Source organism: Hipposideros armiger, unplaced genomic scaffold, assembly GCF_001890085.2.
Source record: "Hipposideros armiger isolate ML-2016 unplaced genomic scaffold, ASM189008v1 scaffold_231, whole genome shotgun sequence".
In the NCBI taxonomy this organism is placed as follows: domain Eukaryota; kingdom Metazoa; phylum Chordata; class Mammalia; order Chiroptera; family Hipposideridae; genus Hipposideros; species Hipposideros armiger.
Genome location: NW_017731581.1, coordinates 1,733,090 through 1,754,437, shown reverse-complemented (window position 1 = coordinate 1,754,437; position 21,348 = coordinate 1,733,090). Strand labels below are relative to the sequence as shown.

General features: G+C 41.2%; 1 protein-coding gene across 1 annotated transcript in view; it reads left to right on the top strand.

The window, feature by feature from the left end:
* EXOC4 (exocyst complex component 4) overlaps nucleotides 1-21,348 on the top strand; it is a 706,914-nt gene that overhangs the window by 552,404 nt on the left and 133,162 nt on the right. The window contains exon 13 of the mRNA XM_019654783.1: nucleotides 2,578-2,733. Coding sequence (XP_019510328.1) covers nucleotides 2,578-2,733 — 156 coding nt within the window. The remainder of the gene's footprint in view (nucleotides 1-2,577; nucleotides 2,734-21,348) is intronic.

Sequence of the window (21,348 nt, the reverse complement as noted above, 5' to 3'; positions counted from 1 at the left end):
TTTTTCCCTATACATACATACCTATGATAAAGTTTAATTCATAAGTTCGGCACAGTAACAGATTAACAGCAGTAACTAATAGTAAACTAGAACAGTGATAACAGTGCCCTCCCGTCATTCTATATTTTTCAGTCCAAGCCGATACCTGAATCTGTGTAACTGTCCCTTACCTTCAGGACATGGCTGGTGTCACTCACTGCAGGGGTCCCCGTGCTGACGCCCTCGTACAGGCTCGGTGCTCTCTGGAGCGCCTTCCACCCACACATGTCATGCCTTTTCCATCCTAACGAAGCACGCTTCACGCACTGTGGCCAGAACTTTTGCAGTTTGAGGTGCGGCAGCAGAACTAGCACGAATTCCTTTTACCTTCACAATTTCACAAATAGAAATTCCATACTTACTGTCGCCTTTAGCAACCTCAGCGTACAATTTTTTTTTCATTCTTATTAAGTCTAGAACTTGAACCTTTTCACTTAAAGGAAGCACTTTACGGCGTCTCTGTGGCATCTCCTCGTTGCTGGCGTCATTACTCTCATGCTTTGGGGCCGTTAGTAAGTAAAATAAGAGTTATTTGAACACAAGTACTGAGATACCACGATAATCAATCTGATAACGGAGATGGCAGCTAAGCGACTAACAGGCAGGGCATGTGTACAGCGTGCGCACCCTGTTCAAAGGGGTGATTTTTGTCCCAGGTGGGATGGAATGAGAAGGCATGAGATTTCATCCCTTGCTCCGAAAGGCACACAGTGTCAAGCGCAGGAATTGTTTATTTCTGGAATTTTTCTATTGAATATTTTTGGACCGTGGTTGAATGCAGGTAACTGAAACCATGGAAAGTGAAAGCATTGAGTGATAAGGAGGAATGACTGTACCGGATATGCAGGTAAAGGGGATAACTGGGGTGAGAAATGATTCCCCAAAAGCCTAAGTGTAGGGGTTGCTGGAAGTGAATGAGGAAACAGATTTGAACATACTTCTGTGAGGGACCGGAGGTGGAATATTTGAAAGTATGGAATTCGGTCCCCTCCTGTCTCTGTCAGATAGGAAGAATGTGGGGGATAAGTAATGAGGACATAAATAAATGGCAAAGGTTGAAAAAATAACCATTGAGGGAAATGGAAGAGAGGTTGATCAGGGACATGAAAAGACTGCCAGAGAGCATGAAGGGACCTGTCATAAATTGGAGGTGGCACCATTCAATACGATTGCACCCAGCACCCCCAAATATAAAAGTGTGGAAGTTAGATTGTGGGATGAATCCATACATATTCCATAAATGATGCAAGAAAATAACAAGGAAAAAGGGGGGATTGAAAGTCCCAGTGTAATTTGAGGGATTAGGGAAGAAGGTCTTACAGTCTAATGTTTGTGTTGCTGACCATGGTTGCTGTCAGTAAACTTTTGCTTCTGGTGAGTTAGAAGAATTCTGGAAATCAACTGTGGTCCTCTTATGATTCCAGCTTATTTGTCAGAGAACCAGGGTGCTATTGCTCCCTCCAACATGAGACCATATTACCTTGAGTCTTGTTATGGTGAATCAAGGTTTTCAGCTTCAACTTCTTTTGTCTGCAAACATTGACTTGTCTGTTGGGTGAAGGAGATTTTATCCTCCAGACACGCATATACACCGAGCATATATTGTGGATTTAGAAGTGCGTAATATCCCCCAATATAACCCTTATTCTCAAATCCCTGTCTGTGGGGGAGGGGAAGGCCTCCTGGGGCCGTGGTCAACTTCAGAGGAGTAGCCAGCTCATTAGCACTCCCTCATAAATAACTGTCACTTCTGTCACCAAGAATTGCTGATGAAGATTTTTAGACCACTCACATTAGCTATAGGGACAGAAATGTTGAACAGAAAGAGAAGCTTTTTAATTAAGTTGAAATTGAACATTGAAAATGAATTTCCAGGTACGTTCTGGTAAAAGCAGTGTTAATAGCTACCCCGTGGGCCCTGTTAAAGGATGTGAAGCCTGTCAACTCGAGGTCACCCGTCAAAGCCCACCCGAGAAAGCAATAATCAAAGTCTTTTCTGCCTGACATCAGGGTCAGAAGGTGCCTCTATGATGGTAGATTTGCTTTGAAAAGAGGGGTGTCCGCAGTTTAAAAAGATACCTTCAAGTAGCACTAATTGGTAGTTTAAATCAAGAAGTCAGAGAACAATCCTTTGTGACACTTCTGTCACCCTTCAGGTACCATTTATGTTGTTGTTAAATATTCTTGTATATGGTTGCCCCACCTTATTTGTTTCTCATTTCTCTCGAAAGATCCTCCCCCAAACCTACCATACACTTTCACTTTCCCTATGGGATTAACTATGATAAAGGAAGACTAATTAGTATAATTAGCTTTCATCATTACTCAACAATGAAGAAACTAAGAATGAAATCTAGAAATGATATTTCCCAGTAATGTGACCTATGTATGAACGAGTGTCACTGCCCCCAGTTCAATTAATGGATTATGTTAATAAGAGAGAGAGGGTGCAATATCTTTTCTGTGTAGCAAAGATGGGAAATGCTACCTGGATACCTAGCAGAGTGCTGAAGTATCTCTTCTGCTGGTTGTGTGTAGGGGCATCGTCCAATCAGAAGAAAAACTTGTCATCAGTGCATCTTGGGCAAAAGATGACGATATCAGCAGACTCTTGAAATCCCTACCCAATTGGACCAATATGGCTCAACCCAAACAGCTGCGGCCAAAGAGAGAAGATGAAGAAGATTTCATAAGGTAAGAAGGTCTATTTTCTAAGTTGTACTAAACATGGGGAGGAAAAACACCTGGTTAGCTAATTCTTTCTTGTGTGAAATTTTGTCCAGCTCTAAATATCATCGCAGCAGTGAACTGAACTTAGTAAGTCTGTTTTCATCGTACCATACCTCATTCCCTATGTAAGCATGCTGTGTGCTCAAAACTTTAGAAGGAAGGGATTAATACGAGTCAAATTTGAAGCACTGCTACATTGAGTTAAAAATATCTTTTAATTTTTATGTCGTTCTCCCTTCAAATATAATTATATAATTAATTTTGAATTATAATGAAGCAAATATTGTTCATTCATTCATTCATGTATTCATTTGTTCAGCAAAGCTGTATTGACCTTCTTATGTGCCCCGCCTTGGAAATAGGACAATTAATAAGAAAAATTCCTACCCATACAGAGTATGTTACAGTTGTTTTTAGCGGGTTGTTCAGTTCATAGAACCATTAGTTCAACTTTCTGGAAATACAAATATGCTTCTCATGTGTGTTCATATACATGGTATTCTCTCTGAATGTTTTCTGCTTGTTTTCACAAAAGTAAGGTCTGTCTTTCTGCTTTATCACTCAACATTTACCTGTATACAATTTAAATTGTTAGCCATTAAAATGGAGCCTAATTGGATGAAGCTACTCATTTTCACATGGCTGGCTTGCCATAGGGAAACGTTTCACTGCTGCCGTCTGAGAACTTTGTAGAGTAGAAAAAAATAATGGAGGTAATACTTTGTCACACTAAAATTAAGTTTGTTTTTGTTGCCTTTTGCCTAAGTGAATAAATAAATAGTAAAAATAAAATAAAAGCTCTTTAAAGAAGCAAAGACCAGTAAAGAAGTATTAGCCAACATCTTACTTTTAATTTATCATAGAACTGTGGGCTCATCTCTTTTACGGATGTAGGTTACAGCTGTAGGTAAATAGGTCTTTACTGCTCACAAAGCTAATTGTATTCATACAGTGTAGTGCCATATTTTTTTTTAATTTTATTATGAAAATTTGCTATAGTGCCATTTAAAACTTTCTCAAATCATGATACTCAAAAATTCATCTATAATTTAACCTAAAGCCTATTTATGTTTTTCTTCTTCATTACTCACATTCTCAAAGAGAAAGTTGTCAACTGATTACTTTGTATGTATATGTGTGTGTGTGTGTGTGTGTGTGTGTGTGTGTATAATTTTTTATTAATAGACTTTATTTTAGGGGAGAGCAGTTTTAGGTTTATTAAAAAAAAAATTGAGGGCAGGCCGAGTGGCTCACTTGTTAAGAGCTGGCTAGGGAGCACGAGCTCTGAGCAGCAGGGCCCCGGTTCGGATCCCACATGAGGGCCAGTGATGCTGCACCCTCTACAGCTAAGATGCTGGACAACAGCTCAACCTGGAGCTGGGCTGCCCTGAGTCGATGGCAACAGCGTAGGCTGCAGTGGGGCTGCAGTCGGGCTGGCTGGCAGCGGGCATGAGCTTTTGTGAGCTGCCCTGAGCCACCGTGAGCTGCCGTCCAATGGCCGGCGAGCGACTGCCTCAGCCGGGAAGAGCGCAATGATAATACCAACATGGGCCAGTGAAGTGACATCCTCCACAACTAGACTGAAGAACAAAAGGACAGCAACTTGTCTGTTCCCTTTCCCCAAATCCCTAACACTGTTCCCTCCCCCAATTCCCCAATAAAATCTTAAAAAAATAATTAATTGAAAACCACAGAATTCCCATATATCCCCTCACTACCCCCCCCCCAATTTCCTCATTTTTAACATCTTGTGTTAAGTGTAGTACATTTGTTACAATTGATGAGCTAACATTGATACATTATTATTAACTAAAGTCTATGGTTTATATTAGAGTTCACTCTTTTCATTGTACAGTCTATGGATTTTTACAAATGTATAATGAATGTATCTACCATTATACTATCATTCAAAATAATAGTTTCACTGCCCTAAAAATCTTCTGTGTTTTTCTTATTCATCCCTGCCTTCTTCTCCCTGAACCCCTGGTAATCACTGATTTTTTTTTTCTGTCTCCATAGTTTTGCCTTTTCTAGAATGTCATACAGTTGGAATCATACAGCTTTTTCAGACTGGCTTCTTTTGCTTAGCTATATGCACTAAAGTTCCTTCCAGTCTTTTTGTGGCTTGATAGCTCTTTTTTGTTTGTTTGTTTGTTTGTTTGTTTGTTTCTGAATAGTATTCCATTGTACAGACATACCATAATTTGTCCATTCACCTACTGAGGGACATCTCGGTTGCTTCCAAGTTTTGGCAATTATAAATAAAGCTGCTATAAACTTTTGTGTGCAGATTTATCTATGGATGTACGTTTTCAATTCATTTGGGTAACTACCAAGGAACGTGATTGCTAGATCCGTTGATAAGAGTATATTTAGCTTTGTAACCATCAAAGTGGTTACAAAGTGGCTGCACCATTTTGCATTACCACTAACAATGAATGAGAGTTCCTGTGGCTCCATGTCCTCACTAGCATTTGATGCTGTCAGTGTTTTGGATTTGGTACATTCTAATAGGTGTGTGGTGATATCTCATTGTTTTGATTTGTATTTCCCTAAAGACACATGATGTTTGGCATCTTTTCATATGCTTATTTCACATCTATATATTATATAGTTTTTAGGTGAGTTATCTGTTCAGGTCTTTTGCCCATTTTTAAATTGGATTATGTTATTTTCTTATTTTTGAGTTTTAAGAGTTCTTGGTATATTTTGGATATCAGTCCTTTATCTGATACATGTTTTGCAAAGATTTTTCTCCCCCAGTCTGTGCCTTCTTTTTTCATTCTCTTCCTAATGTCTTTTGTAGATCAGATTTTTATTTTAATGAAGTCCAACTAATTGATTATTTTTACTTTATGGATTTTGCTTTTTTGCCTTCTGATTTTACTTGATCATTTTACATCATTCCATTTTTTCTCCCTTCTTAGCATATAAATTATACTACTTTTTAAACTTTTTTTTTTGAGTGGTGATCCTAGAGTTTGCAATATACATTTAGAACTAATTCAAGTCCACTTTCAAAAACACTGTACCACTACATTGGAATAATAGAGTATTCCAATTCCTCCCTCCCTTATGACATTGCTCTCATTTATTTTATTAATCCATAAGCTATAATCACTGCATATAATGTTATAGTTTTGAACAAACTGTTACCTATTGATAAATTAAGAATAAGAGAGATTAAAGGTTTTATTTCCTTCATTTTCCCTTCTCTCATGTTCTTCCTTTCTTAACGTAGGTCCAAGTTTCTGACCTATATCATTTTCCTTCTCCCTGGAACACTTCATTTTATAAGGAAGGTCTCCTGGTGACATCTTCTCTCAGTTTTTGTGTGCCAGACAAAGACTTTAGTTTTCCCTTGCCTTTGAAGAATAATTTCACTGAGTACAGCATTCTAGGTTGGTGATTCTTTTCTTTGAACACTTTAAATATTTCACTGTACCCTTCTTGCTTCCACAGTTTTTGAAGAAAGGTCCAGTGTAATTTTTACCCTTGTTCTTCTGTAGTTTTTATAGGTAAGGTAGTTTTTTCCTCTGGCTTATTTCAAGAGTTTTTTTTCTTTGGTTTTGATATTGTGCCATTTGACTATTATATTCCTAGATGTATTTTTGATTGATTGATTGATTGATTGATTGATTGATTGATTGATTGATTTTTAGCGTTTTTCATGCTTGCTGTTCTCTGAGCTTCCTGGATCTGTGATTTGAAATTCTCAGTCATTGTTGCTTCAAATATTTCTTTTCCTTTTTCTCTTTCCTCTTTTTCGGTGTTCCCATCACACATAACATAACATTCCACCTTTTGTAATTGTTCCACAGATCTTGGATATTCTGTTCTGTCTTTTCATTCTTTCTTCTCACTGGTTTTCAATATCGGAAATTTCTGTTGACAGTTCTTCTAGCTCACTGATCCCTTCCTTAGTTTTGTCTGTTCTGTTGATAAGCTCATCAAAGGCACCCTTCATTTCTGTTATGGTATGCTTGATTGATAGCATTTCCTCGTGATTCTTTCTTGGAGTGTCCATCTCTCTGCTTACATTACCTATAGTTCACTTTTTATTGAATATATATTACCTACGCGCACATCTCAGAGGCACGGCTTGGTACGTTTTCACACTTTCCGTTGTGTAGCCAGTACCCAGGTTAAGACAGAACAGCAGCAAGCACCCTTTTTGTGCTTCTTTCTGGTCACCATTTGCCTCTAATAGTCTTTATCTGACTAATAAACACATGGGTTAGTTCAGCCTGTTTTTGGTATCTACATAAAAGGATTCATGCAGTTTTGAATTCCTTTATGACCGGCTCCATCTGTTCCACATTATGTTGGCGAGATTCATCCATATTACTGTGTATAAGTTCTATTTTACTCCGTAGCCTATATTGTATTCCACTGTGTGAATACTGTATTCACTGTGTGAACCAACTGAGCCACTTGGCCGGCCCTCCATAATTTAGTTTTGACTGTCCTCAAGTTTTGTATAAATTGAATCATATTATCTGGTTTATTTTGCCGAACATTATGCCTGAGAGATTTGTCCATGTTTATCCATTTAGACAGGGTTTGAAAACAAATTATATGTGTTTTCCCAGAAGGAAAAAAATCTTGTAGGGACTGTTTTGTTTTGCATACGATTGATTGTTTCCTCTTAATCTGTCTCATTCTCTGTCCTGAGTAGACGTTGAAAGCAAAGGTAAGTAGGAGAGAATACACTTCATTGATATTCCAGTGTGGTCGAGTTGACAGAGAGCCTCGATTTAGCGCATTAGAGTACCACGGAGCTTGTGTGAGCCCAAAGACTGAAAAGTCACACTCTCCTCCTATAATTAGTTTCAGAGCTTAGAGGGCTCTTTGGCACCTGGATGAATATAGACTACAGTGCCCTTTACACTGAATAAAGGTTATATTCCCTTCATTACTAAACGAGGCCTTTTCCTAGTCTTGTTTTTTAACTAAAAAAAATAAAATGTATTATTTTCAGGCTTAACTTTGAATAGAGAGGGAAAAGAAATAGGTCAAGCCAGGGCTTTAATAGAAAAAAGAAAAATAGCAAACATCCTTTTGTTCCCAAGGAAGCGGAAAGCAGGCTTTCCAGCCCCATTGTCTTTGCACCTGCCATTTGTGTGTGTGTGTTTATTACTTGGAGCCCAATGACTATCCAGTGATAAAAGCAGCCCTACTTTCTGCAGATGTCATTCACAGAAGGGGTAAGGTGGTGCGAGAAGAAAAGGGGGTGCGGAGGGGTTGTCTGGGAGTTGGGGAGGCCATAGGTAATAGAAAGACTGTCCTAAAAAAGTCCATTAGCCCATTTCACTCAGGGCTCCAGAATATCAGAGAATAAGAATCATTTTTCTAGAGCCGGGTTTGAAAATCCTTACGTGGATAATAGATGTGCTTGACAGGACCAGGACCAGAATGTGCAGGTGATACAAGGTGAAGACTATATAAAACCGACAGATTAGCCTTGTCCAGCAGGCAGGAAGGTGAATGATAAAAGAATTACGTTGCTGGAAAGATTGTGCAATCTATTGCAACAGTCACAACAGCCACAGTCAGCAGTGCTTGGCACTGCTCAGCAGTGTTATGAGTTTTCAGGTCCTATTCAACAGATGAGGAAATGGAGGGGCAGAGAAATTAACTTCCCCAAATACACAGAGCCACAAAGTGATGTAGCTAGGTGTGCTCAGGTGGCCTGGCTCCCAGAGCTACCACCTGTGATTAACCAGCCTAAAAATGGATCAGGGGTTTGTATTTTGGGACATTTGAGTTATTCCTTCATTTTCAATTATCAGTATAACCTTGACTGGTACTCTCATCATTTTATACTAACGTCACAAACGTTTATCATGTAGGTGCTTTTACTGTAGATTTAGTGTGTTATCATTAGTATCCATTGTATTGTATTTCAGGTATTACATTGTTGTGGGTTTTCTCCCCTTCAGTTACAGGTTGGTAACAAAATATCCGGCTATTGAGGGGGAAAGGGGGCAGTATATTGATACTAGGAATGTAGGTGCTTTAAAACTGATCGTCTTATCTTTACTCTGAGTTTTTTGTTTGTCTAATCAAAGAAAAGAAAAAAATATTCATGATTGAAAAGACAAAGAAGATAACACAAAAGGAATGAAAATATAAAAATGATATAAAACAAATTATACAGGTTTCAGATAGAGTGTGATACAGTCCTGAATAAGGAAGAGAGACTAAAGGACATTTTCAGCTATTTTTAGTGTTTGCGTTATTTAGAAGAAAATCTTTTATTTTATTTGGAGAATCAGATGATGTATATGTTTATTAAGACAGCTTTTTGTTTTATGAAACTATCAACTCTGTGATTAAAGAACAGCAAAATATTGTTTTCAAAAAGCAAAATGATTCCTAAGATTTGATTTGGACTGAGTTCTGTCTATATTAAATGTTAGATGAAAAAAAAGAATAAAAGCACAAAGCGGGTTTGCACTTTTACCTTCTTTCTTTGGAACCCTAATCGTGCATCCCAGATTGATAAATGTTAAATGAATGAAACTGAATTGAATAAAAGGAAGCATCCCCCACCCTTCAAATGAGAAGAATACGTGTAACAATTGTGAACCAAATCCCTTAATGCCTTCAGAGTCTTCAGAAGTGTTACCATGGTGTTACGTGTACAGTAACATGCTCTTTTGGCAGCGCAGGCCTGAGTTCCAATCCTCGGCACTGTCGTTAATTAGTCTGTTTTATTTGGTTTTTCCCTTTGGTCTGTCATTACACCCTTCAGTGTCTTCATCCAGTTGATTAGACAATTAAGAGAAGCAGAACCCTAGTAGACCTAGGAGTGTATTTGGATGTAAACATAGGATGAATAAAACAGAGCATCATTTTCAGAAACATTCTGCTTGGAAATTTAAAAGCTTCTCAAAATAACCTAAGCAACAGCTATTAAAGCTTCCCCATAACTATAGCTATTGAAGGATCTTTAGATAAATTTGGAGGAACAAGTGAAAAATCGAGTGCAGGAAAAATAGACGTTAGCTTGAACAAAATGTTTATTAGAACGGAGACATTTATTTTACTCTCTCTGCATGCTTTATGTGACTTTTAAAATACAATTAGAAAGGGAAAGATGAATCAGAAAACATGAATATATTAAATATGTACAAGGGTAGAAAATGCTTTGCTAAAATGTTCTTTTTCCCTCAATTAAACAAGATGAAGGTCATAGATAGAAGTAGGACACTGCCTGGTGAGACCGGATGAGAAGCAGACTTAAATCTCAAAATTAAACAGAAAAGACAGGTAATTAACTGGAGACTCAGCTACAAACATATCAATTAACATTCAAGAAGATTGAATTGGGCACTTTGTTATTGTATCAAAATAATATGACTCTTATTAGCATGATTGGCAGTAAGAGAAAAATAAAAAACAACCCTAAAATCTCTCCTATACGTTGCATAAATGCTAGTCTATTTAGACCATTAGTTGAGGATTATAATTATCTGTTAGTATCATTTAAAAGTCACTATAGAGTGCTTTCTACGTTTTATTTTTGTTTAACTTCAGGTCATGCAGTTCTTCACTTAGATGTACATGTAATACCATTCCTCTTCCTCTCATGCAAAGTCTTAATAAAAGAAAAAATAATAGTCCCTCTAATTTCATCCCACTCAGCCCTTGAGAAAGTGAGGCTGGTAATGACATCTGTGCCACTGTGGAGGGAAGGACGCCTGCCATGTAGCCTGGGCGGGAGCAGGAAGGGGTGTCCCTGAGATGGGGGGGAGCACTGAGACAGTCAGTTGCTGGGGAGCCATGTGTGCTGCGGTCCTCCTCACCCAGCCTGCCCCCACTGACCGCTGGCCCTGAGGCAGGCTTCCATTCCCGTGCCGGCTCACTCCTGTCCTCCTTTCCCTGTTGAACTTTGTCAGGTTCCCAGTCCACCATGCCCTTTCCTTCCTACCTCTGCATCCCCGCCTTGCCCATTTGTCTTCCTGGAATGCCCCCTGCTCTCCCCACGCCTGCCTCCTAATCTGCCTGGTTCAGCTGTCGAGATTCAGCTCAGGTTATCAACTTCTCTGCCCTGGACACCTCACCCTGCTTTCCTCCTGGGTTAGGAGCTCACATTGTGGGCAGAGTAAAACAAATATTTTATAGCTCTTGCTAGAGGTACAGATATGTGTAAACTTCAAAAGAGAGAGAGGAAGACCAGTATAAAAAATAAAATTCATATAACTACATTAGGAATGGGGAAGGGGAATCATTGGGGATGGGGGGAGAGGACATAGTAATCCAATTAATTCCTCACCCATCTCTGGACCAGGAGGTCAGAATGAAATGTCTAAAATTAATACATCAGCAAGCAGCAGTTTCCACAGATTATGAAACAAAGTGGATATAACCACTGGAAGAATTAGAAATAGTTTTGTTTTTAGTTATAGGTGCTTCTTTCGGGGTCACAGAACTAAGGAGGGGGTCACTGCTCATCATTATAGGTTATTTAACCAGGAGTAATCACTACTTAGGTTTAAATTTATATTTGCTTAAAAAAAAATGTCCACACACCCTCAAACCCTGTTCCTATTCACTGCCAGTTTGCTAACTCTCCACAAACAGTCATTGTAACATTTTTTTTATTCCTGAAAAAAACAAAAACAAAAAAACCTTAAACCATTTTCACTTTTCTGCCAAGTTTATTCAAAGCATTTAGGCTTCTCTTTAGTATAGCACGTTGCCCCAGGGGTTCCCATCATTTTTGTCTCCCTCCTGGGACCCCCACACCCCCACCCACGCTTCAATTCCTTCTCCCTCTCTGTTCCAAGAGAGCTTCTTTGAAGATGTGACATTTAGTTGCTAAATTTGGGGTCATTGCCTGTGCATGAGATCAACTGTTTAGTGCCTCTGCTCTTTGAATAGATTCTTCAAAAGGAAATTGTAGGACAATTTGAAAAATAGCCAGAATGGTCAATAAGCTAGAATACTCAGACAAGGAAGTTCAGTGCTGTATAAATTTTGACTTTTAAATCATTCTTGGTCATTGAGAAACCAAAGTATACGTTCAATTGACAATAAGTCATTATTGGCTATTTTAATCCTGTATGTCGACCATCTGTATAGAAGCTTAAGAAATGTTCTTTATGGAAAACTGTTGTTATTTGTTTTTGTTTTTGTTTTAACTACTGTTATTTGAATAAACGCATAATTTATAGCAGCTCCTGGCAGGAAAACTGCATTCCTCTAGAAGTCCCAGCACCTACAGAAAAACCCTTGTACCTTATTTTTTGTCTTCCGCTGTTGCTTGACAACATCCTCCAAAGCCAACTTAGTAGCCAAGCTTATTTGAGTGGCGTGGCTGAAGAAAGGTGCTTTCCTGTTCCAAGCTACCAGCATTTCAGTGCAACTTTACCCCAAGTTGAGTGTCTATGGGAACTCTGAGCAGGTGCTATCCACCTGAAAATAACGTGCTGCTTCAGTTAGCTCTTGGCTGCTTGTTACCTCGTATCTATTCTCATGAGCTTTTTCACTGTCTTTACTCACTGATCCATCAGTGTAGACTCATCTCCTTGGTACCAAAAAGGGGTACAGAGTGTGGAGAAAACCCTGAGACTGAGCCTTGCTCTCCTGTTCCACTGGCCCCCAATTCTCTGCGAGTCTTTACCCAGGTCCCCCTCACTCCTCTGCACCTCTGTCCTGTATCTGTAAATGACAACTGTTGATTCTAGAATTTATAGGCTGGTTTTTGAGTGAGCATGTGTCTGTTTGTTTTTACTGGCATATTAGGCCATATTCAATGTCTAGTAAACGGTTTTTATGTTGTGTATTTACACTTTTATGTTGTGTATTTACACTGTTATTTACCTTTTGTGTATTCTGTGCATTTTGTGTAATTTTGCATATAATTACTCCTAAGTGTTCTAGTTTAAGTATGTTTACATTTATGGCACTTTTTTTTTTTTGCAAACGCTCATCATTTATTTGATGTCTCAGAGTCACAACCTTCAATTTTAGAGCTGTTTTTATAAGAAAATGTGGTCAACTCTTTGATGATTGTTATTTTCTAGGAAAGCATTGTCATAAAAGCAGAGGGTGCCTGTAAAGGTTTTCGAAACCAAGCTCATAGATCAACTCAGTATTCAACACGGATATCAAAGGTGTGGTGTGATCAGAGTGCTTCGCTGGTATCATTGCTCTAGAATTACACAGAGCGAGTCACACAATAGTTGTTCAATAAATGCTTGTTGAAGGAATGTATGTCTGTAGTCATGTACTACTTGATATACAAGTAATGGATTAAACAAGAAAGGTAGCACAGAAGTAATTTTAGAATATAGGTGTGTAGTAGTCAGCTAGGGCTGCCATAACACAATACCATAGACTGGGCCACTTAAATAACAGAAATTTAGGTTTCAGTCCTAAAGGCTGGGAAGTTCAAGGTGCCGGCCAATTCAGTTCCCGATAAGGGCTCTCTTCCTGGCTTGCAAAGGCCTGTTTTGTTGCAGTGTTCTCATATGACAGGGAGGGAGGGGGTGTGGGGGGTGGGGAGAGATATCAAGGGATCTCTTCTCATAAGGGTACATATTCCACCATGAGGGCTCCCCCTTCATGACTTAACTACTTTCCAAAGACCCCATTTCTAAATACTATCACTTTTGTGGTTTAAGACCTCAACATATGAATTTGGGGGTGGAGGTATCCATTTCAGTCTACAGCAAAGTGCAAATACTTACTATTTACCTAAAACCTGAGCTGTGATGTTATGTTAGCGAATGGAAATTAGAAATAAAAAAGCTACCTGTGCAATGTATACAATGTACTGTTAGTATTACAGGCAAAAGAACAAATGCTGTGCTGCAGGGAAGAAAAATAGCAACCTAAAACTCAAATTATAGAGAAAAGTTTAAGAATTTTTTGTCACAGGACGTGCCGCCCTGAGTTCCTCTCATTCTGACTAGTTCCACTCATCTACAACAGTCTCCTCAGCTCCCTCTATTTTTCATGACATGGAATCTTAGAGTCTAGGCCAGTTTCCAAACAGACATCTGAATGTACCGAAGTTTCTTGTGCTTATATCCAGATGGAACATTTCTGTCAAAGAACACACGTAGATGATGTTGTGAGCCTCCCACGGCATCGCTTCACACGAAGTCTGCTTGTGCTGTTGCTGGCAGCACCAAGCTTGCCATTGGGTTAAGGTGGTCCCTGCCAGATCACCCCATTGGCAGGTGCATATCTTTCCTTTCGTGATAAACCAGTACCCTGTGGGGTGATAACCTGAGACTGTGGGATTTTCCTATTCTCCACCAACTTTTCAACCGGCAGTTTTAGCATCCTTGATGAACTTTGTCTGAAACATTTATTAGCTGGCATTCTTCTGTAAAAAACTTTTCCTCTACCTCCCTTTTTCTCTCCCTCCCCTGCTCTTTAAGTCCCCATCTCATTGATGGCTTTCAGTTAGCCACTGCTTTAGGCATAATCGGAAAGAAAGAAAGCTTTGTGAGTGGAAGATGGATGGTAAATGAATCACAGCATTTTCGCTGGATGATGCAATGTTCTTTAGTATCCTTAGCTCCCTGGTGTTAATGCAGACACTTGGTAGAGAGTCATTCTCTGTGCTGGCCCATCACAATGATTTCAGGGTTTGAAGATGATCATGATTGACTGCAAACACTTCCATTAGCCACCTATATGGTTGCCTTCCTACTACATGTTCAGGATGGGAAAGTCAGGGGCAAGTAGTTGCTTCCTTTCTCCACGCCGTCTCAGAAACAGCAAGGAATTCCAGCCTTTCTCACCTGTGATCGCATGAAGCAATTCAACGTTCCCTGGTCTGCGCTTTTAACAATTTGTTGTTGCCATTACTGACATCTCACCTGCTGGAGCATGACTTACGAACATGACTAAAGTAATGGAATGACTGGCAGAGAGGGGTACGCTGGTTATTTTTTCCTCTTAGGGAAGAGGGCTCTTTTATCTCTCATGGTTCCTTTCCTTTAATAAAAGCTCTCTCAGCATGTTTTTCTGAGCCATGTGTATGTGACACATCCTGTGACAAAGGAACAAACTTAACACATAACCATCCCCGTTGTCCCTCCATTTAAAAACTAACTTAAGATGGAGACTGGGAGGCAGGTCACTAAACGGGCCGAGGATTAGGCCACTGGTGGGAAGGCTTCTCATCACGGGTAAACCCAGCCCATGGAGCCAGCTGCCCACCAGCTGGGAGATCCATGAGATCCATGAGGGATAGACTTGGTGATGAGTGTTAGCAGTTGCTCGGAGGACAGAACTAATACTGTGATCAAGATAACTGGACTCTTTTATGACTTCCTCTTTATGAGGGCTTAGCCAAGGTCATTTTAGAAAAACAGCCTTTGAAAGCCTGATTAAAAAGAATGGAATTACCCACCATTATTTTTTACATAAACAAGTTAGGTGTTGAAAGTGTTGAAGATTGAGCACTTGTGAAAAGCGGAAGTGATAAATAGAAGTGTCATTGTCACATCGCATAAGAAGGAGTTGATATTACTGGGAATCTAGGTCAGAGGACCTGACCTTTGTAAAGTAACCTTAGTCAGTTTAGGCTCTGACAGATAATGGCTAAGTGATCTTCACAGGTCACCTTGCCATGTCCCCGCTTGGCTACCTGCACAACAGAACTAATGAATCCCCATGCCAAAAAGTTGACTCAAGTCCCAGAAACACTGAATATGGTCAGACATCCTCATGAGGTTTCTTGTCAGTCAGGGTCTAACATGGAAACATAAACCACTCCCAGTATTTACCTCAGAGGGAATTGAATGTAGGGAATTGGTTACACAGGGTAATGAGGATATCAGTGTCGAACAGGGGACCTAAAGATAACCCATTGATTAGCAACAGCAGGAAGCCACTACCTCCCTTGAGCTGGAATGCCAAAGGGTGGAGGCATTTACTGGGGCACAGGGGCGCCCACGGGAGTTGGGGTGTGGTGGGAGCCAGAGCCCAGGACATGCATCCCTTGCTGGTTGCTGGAGACATCGCTCCGGGTGGGGTGGGGGTGCCCCAGTTTCTCCTTTCCCTTTGCCTTGAGTATCCCACCAGGGCCTCAGCTGGGCGCCTGGGAAACAGCTTGTAGAGTCAGCCTCCCCTCTCCCAAATACAGGCCGAAGGGGAAAGGTCAGGAATAGGTCTCAGGGCAAACAGGCCTAGGGCTTTTGTGAGTCTGTATCTATACCTGTATTTGACAGCGCCACACTTCTGCTTAATATAAGGTAACTGCTCATCACCTAAAAGCATTCTGCCCCTCCCCCCAGCAAGGGACAGTCAGGCTCCTCAGTCACTGTATTCATCTCAGGTCCTGGGTCTCCTCAGTTCTGCCTCCTCTTCTAGTCACATGTGATCACTCACCCTGAGTCCCCCGAGCCAAACAGGGAGGCTAATCCCTACCAGCTGCTCATATAAGATAGTAGAGGAAATACCGCCTCACACCCGTCGGGGTGACTTCTGTTAGTTTTTGCTCTTCCCCTGCTCTGCTCTGGATCGTAGGGGACCGGCCTCCTTGCAGTGTGTCCTAGACTCCAGGGACCGTCACCTCTCAGCCAGGTTCGGCTATAGGAAGCAATGGTGGGTGATTTGGGGGATAGGCAGGGGGAGAGAGCATGGTGAGTCGGAGTGTGTGTATTATAGGACCAAGTACAGCACAGATGTGCAAATCAACCACTTGGAAACTCTTTGTGATGTTTCTCCCATGAGTACATTTAGCCTGCTGAAAGTGCAGATTTTTTTTCCCTTCCTCTAATTTCAGTGGATAACAGAATTAAAGACTAAATGGAGATCATTTTAGGCATCTTTGGCAAAATTCTCTTCAATGAATTCTTGTCAGACAGACCTCTTTAAAGATTATGATTGTGTGGTAAAATGAAGTTAAACAGGGTTTACATTCTTGGCAAAATTATCTTCAATGCAGTCTCACCCGATCAAGCTCTTTAGAGCTTATAGTTGCGTGGTGAAGTTAAGCGTAAACGGGGTTACCACCCTTCTTCAGTTTCTTAGGCTCCACTGTGAGCATGTTGGCTTACCCACGGCAATGGCGACTCCTCACAGGGCACTCAGTACCTAAAGCAAAAGAATCCCAAGTTCTGATTTCTGTCCTTCGCTACATCAGACAATCTGTGGGCAGTTCCTGGGCACCTGCTATTTTGCTTTCTCTAGTTAATGATGATTCTGCTGCCCGTTTCACTAAAAAATCTTCATGAACTAAGGTGCTTTCATAATAAGCATAAGATGAAGAGTAAGCAAAATTCAGATCTAGAAAGAGGAAGCAGCGTTGGGACAGATGCTGGGTGGTGGTCATTCTGGCAGGGGGACCCTCTGCCGTGGACACTGATAGCATCCGGAGCCAGCCGGGAGCCACCCTCCAAACCAGCCTCGGACGGAGCACTCACCGCCTCCCAGTTTAGCTCTAGTGACTGCAGTGCCCACGTCCTCCCATTTTCTGTGCTGAAATTCTCTATGCGTCCATTTCAGAGGTTTTCTCATCTGTCATGGGGTTTCCGATGTTTGTTTTTAATGAAAATTTAAACATGTTCTTTGGACAAAGTGTAGGAAATGTGAAGCACAAAGCATGATCCAGTCACACACAGTTAACATTTTGGTATCTAGATATCCAGTCTTTTTGTAGTTCATCTAAATACGTAATTATTTTCTTTTTTAATGTTATACAGTTCGTACCATTGTTTAACAGCTTATTTTACTCAACTGTATATCACAGCTAACAATAAACTATACCCAGCATTTTTCTGTGGTATCAAGTACTTCCTACCATATAATTTCTGATGACTGCATATCTTTCCATAGTGTGGATATACCATCATTTATTTAATAAATTAGAGGGTTTAGAAAAAAATCGGCAGTTGAGCGGCTAAAGCCATCCACGCTAGGTTATTGGAGCGCATAAAAACCGTCCACCAAGCTCTTTGACACACACAAACCCTCGAAGGAATGCTCTTGTGTGTATGAAAGCGTTCTAGCTGTCAGTCACTCATTCTCGATGTCATGGCTTCTCTGTTCTCTCAAGGCTGTTAGGGGGTGATTATGGATTCCTGTCAAATGTGATGTCGACTATGCATTCAACATGAGGCCGTTTGTATTTTTCTCAGTCTATTGCTCTCCCTTCGGAGGAGGTTAAGTAAATCTCGGGGAGCCAAAGGGAAATAGGGTAGCATCTCGTGCTGGAGGCGCACCACAGATACGCCCAGGGCCCCCCGATCTCTGCACAAGCAGATTAGCCGCCTACATAAATACATTTGTCTCGATTGTCACATTCCACCCAGGATGACACCTACGTGCACGAAAATGGCTCCAAGCCTGTTTTTCAAAGCTGTTTGCCTCCCCTGTTGCTTTTTAATCACCCAGCTCCCAGGCAATTGTTTTGTGTTCTATCTATCAAAGATGATTTAGGGGGCTGCAAGAGTTGATATGTAAGGACAGGTTAAGAAAACTAAATATTTACAACTTGACTGAGTGACAGCCAAGGGGAAGATATGATAACTGTCTGCTGGGCTCAAATGATGGAGGAGACATTCTTTTCCATTTCCCGGTAACTCGATTTTAGGGACCTCTAAATTCAGAGGTTTTCTGAGGATGACATCACTTACGCTAATTAGATCATTGTGTCAGTTCGAAATTACCTTTGGCTGCTAGTAGCAAAAGCTTGGAATATCAGTAGCTTCAACAAGTAAGGTTTCATCTTCTCTTCTGTGCATGAAGCCCAGGAGTATATTGTCTGGGGCCGCCTTGCACCTCCACGATGTCACCAATGCACCCATGCCCTCCTGTCTTGGGCACCATCATTCTCAGCATTATTTCCTTCCTCAAGGTCACCTGATGTTTGAAGAAGCGCTACTCACCATAGCTGTGTTCCAGTAAGGGGGAGGGCAAAGGGGCCTTTGCCAAATAAGACTGCTTGAAAGAGTTTCCGTGGAAGTCCATCTGCTGATTTCAATTTGTATGTCATTGACCACCACATCTGCAAGAGGGGCTGACAAAGTGACCGGGTTTTTGTTTGTTTCATTTTGTTTTTAGATTGGGTATCTGGTGACCCCAACAATATCAAGGTCCTTTTACTAAGAAGACATGGGATCATGGAGGCTGGGTAGGAAACTAATGGTTTCTACCATAGTAATTTGCCTCTGGAAGATTTTGAGAAATGCCTGCACTCTGAAGCACAGTGGCATTCTATGATGTCACAAAGTTCCATTTGTGAAACTAGCCCTTGAGATCTAATTTATTGACTTCTGATCACTCTTTTCTATTTCCATTTATTCATCATAGCATACCTTGGGCGGACACTAAATCAGTCATCTCAGCAGGCCTAAGAATAATAATAGCTACAACTTATTAGCTTGCACCAAGTTCCATGCACTGTGTTATGCTCTTAAAAATATCATGTGAATGACTCACTTCAGCATACTCCACGGTGGGGGTGGTGGGGTGTGGGTAAGGATAAATGAAAGTTAGACTCACCCTGAGTCGCTGATAATTGAACCTGAGTGGTGGCTACAAGGGGATTTATTACATACACTTCTCTCTACTTTTGTAATTACTGAAATTTTTCCAGTAAAGATTTTAAAAGCCACCTCATCTACTTCTCGCATTACTTACCCGAGGTCACGGGTAATTGCCGTTAATCCCCCAGCTAATAATGCTCGGGGAAGTTGAGCAGCATCACACAGCAAGTAAGTGGCGGGTTCAGGATTCGGACCCAGGCTCGCCTGACTTGAAAGCCCGTGCGCTAATCTAACCCTTCCTGCTCAAGGGACGCATGCTTCCTGGACAAGCAATCTGAAGCCAGGTTGAAAGGCAGACTGTAAGCCCCACCTCAGCACCTTTTACAAGACACCCAGGGGTCCTGCGTCGCACTTGCTGCATGGCTCTGCCTCTGTGGCCGTGACCTACCCTACCGTGACCATGACTTTCCCTTAAGAATGTTGAACTAAGAAGCCTAATCATGAGTCACTCCTTAGTAGCATAAACATTTTTAATAAGCATTTGATTCTCAGCAGTTGTTTCTTTCAACCCGGTGTGTCTGCTGGGCACTAAATGCTTGGGTGTCAATTAAGCATCGTTGTGACAATATGTCAGCTATTATTAATCACTGCTTGCCTGAAACTTAATCTGGTTTGTGCTACTTAAATAAAGCCCTCGCTTCTGCTCGCTGGAAGTGTTTTTACTTGTAAAAGCCTTGGGACTTAACAGAAATTCTGCAGATGCCCGTTCCAACCTCTGCCAGCCACAACTCTGCTTAACTATCAGTTTTCTCAGAAGGACGTGGTTTTTCTCCCTAACAACCTCAGTCATCTTTTATCATTTCAGCGCTCTCTCTTTTTGAAGGAAAAAGAGCTGTGGGAATTAGACAACCTGAGTCCCAGCTCTGCCACTCATGTGTCCTGTTGGCAAAACAATTAACCTTCTGAGCCTTCATATTTTCATCTGCACAGTGGCTGTGCCATGCAGTCTCTGGGGTCTCTTCTACCTTTATCCTCCTGTAACCCCACCTAACATGACTTGTCAGCCCTCCAAAATATTATGAAGACACTGGGCTCTGTGTGAAACCCACCTGACTGTATTTCTTTCCAGCCAGTGAAAGGATCCCAGCATTGATTTTTACTGCTTTCTCTTTCCAAATCATGAATGCCTTAATGCTTTATAGGTTATTTGCCACAGATCCTTTTTAGAATAAGGGAATGAGTAAATGAATGAATGAATGAATGAATGAATGAATGGGACCCATCATCCATCTCAACTATCATCTGCTTTCTTTTTCTTTTTAAGATTTTATTGGGGGAATTTGGGGAAGGGAACAGTGTTGGGGGATTGGAAAGGGAGCCTTGTGTTTTTCCAGGACCCATCAGCTCCAAGTCAAGTTGTTGTCCTTCAGTCTTAGTTGTGGAGCACACAAGCTCAGCTCCAAGTCCAGTCACCACTTTCAATCAGTAGCTGTGGATATGGGAGTCGAACCAGAAACTTTGTTTTTAAGAGCACATGCTCTAACAAACTGAGCCATCTGGCCGCCTGTTGGCAGTTCAGTGGCAGCTCAGCTCAACGTGCTGTGTTCAATCTTAGTTGCAGGTGGGCATAGCCCACCATCCCATGTAGGAGTCGAACCAGCAACCTTGTTGTTAAGAGCATGCGCTCTCACCAGTAGAGCCATCCTGCCGCCCTTTGGCAGCTCAGTGTCAGCTCAGCTCGGATGCAGCTCACTGGCCCATGTGGGAATCGAACCGGCAACCCTGTTGCTCAGAGCTTGCGCTCTAACCAACTGAGCCACCAAGCTGGCCCTCATCTGCTTTCTTAAAGAGGCTCAGTGATCTTTGCTTCTGAACATTTAAAAGCATTTTCTAGATGCCAGATTAAGTTGGTTGTTTTATTTATTACAACAGCCTTCAAACAATGTATATATTTAATGCCCTAAGCTGTTCCCCAGCTTTCAGAGCAGGAGAAGGGGCAAAGGAAAAGCCCCTAAGAGCAGGCGTCAGAGCTGTCCCTAGGGACCATCACTGGATGGGTCAGGCCCCTACCGGCTGCTGTTGAAGGTACAGGCGTCAGGGTCATTTTCTTCTTCCATGA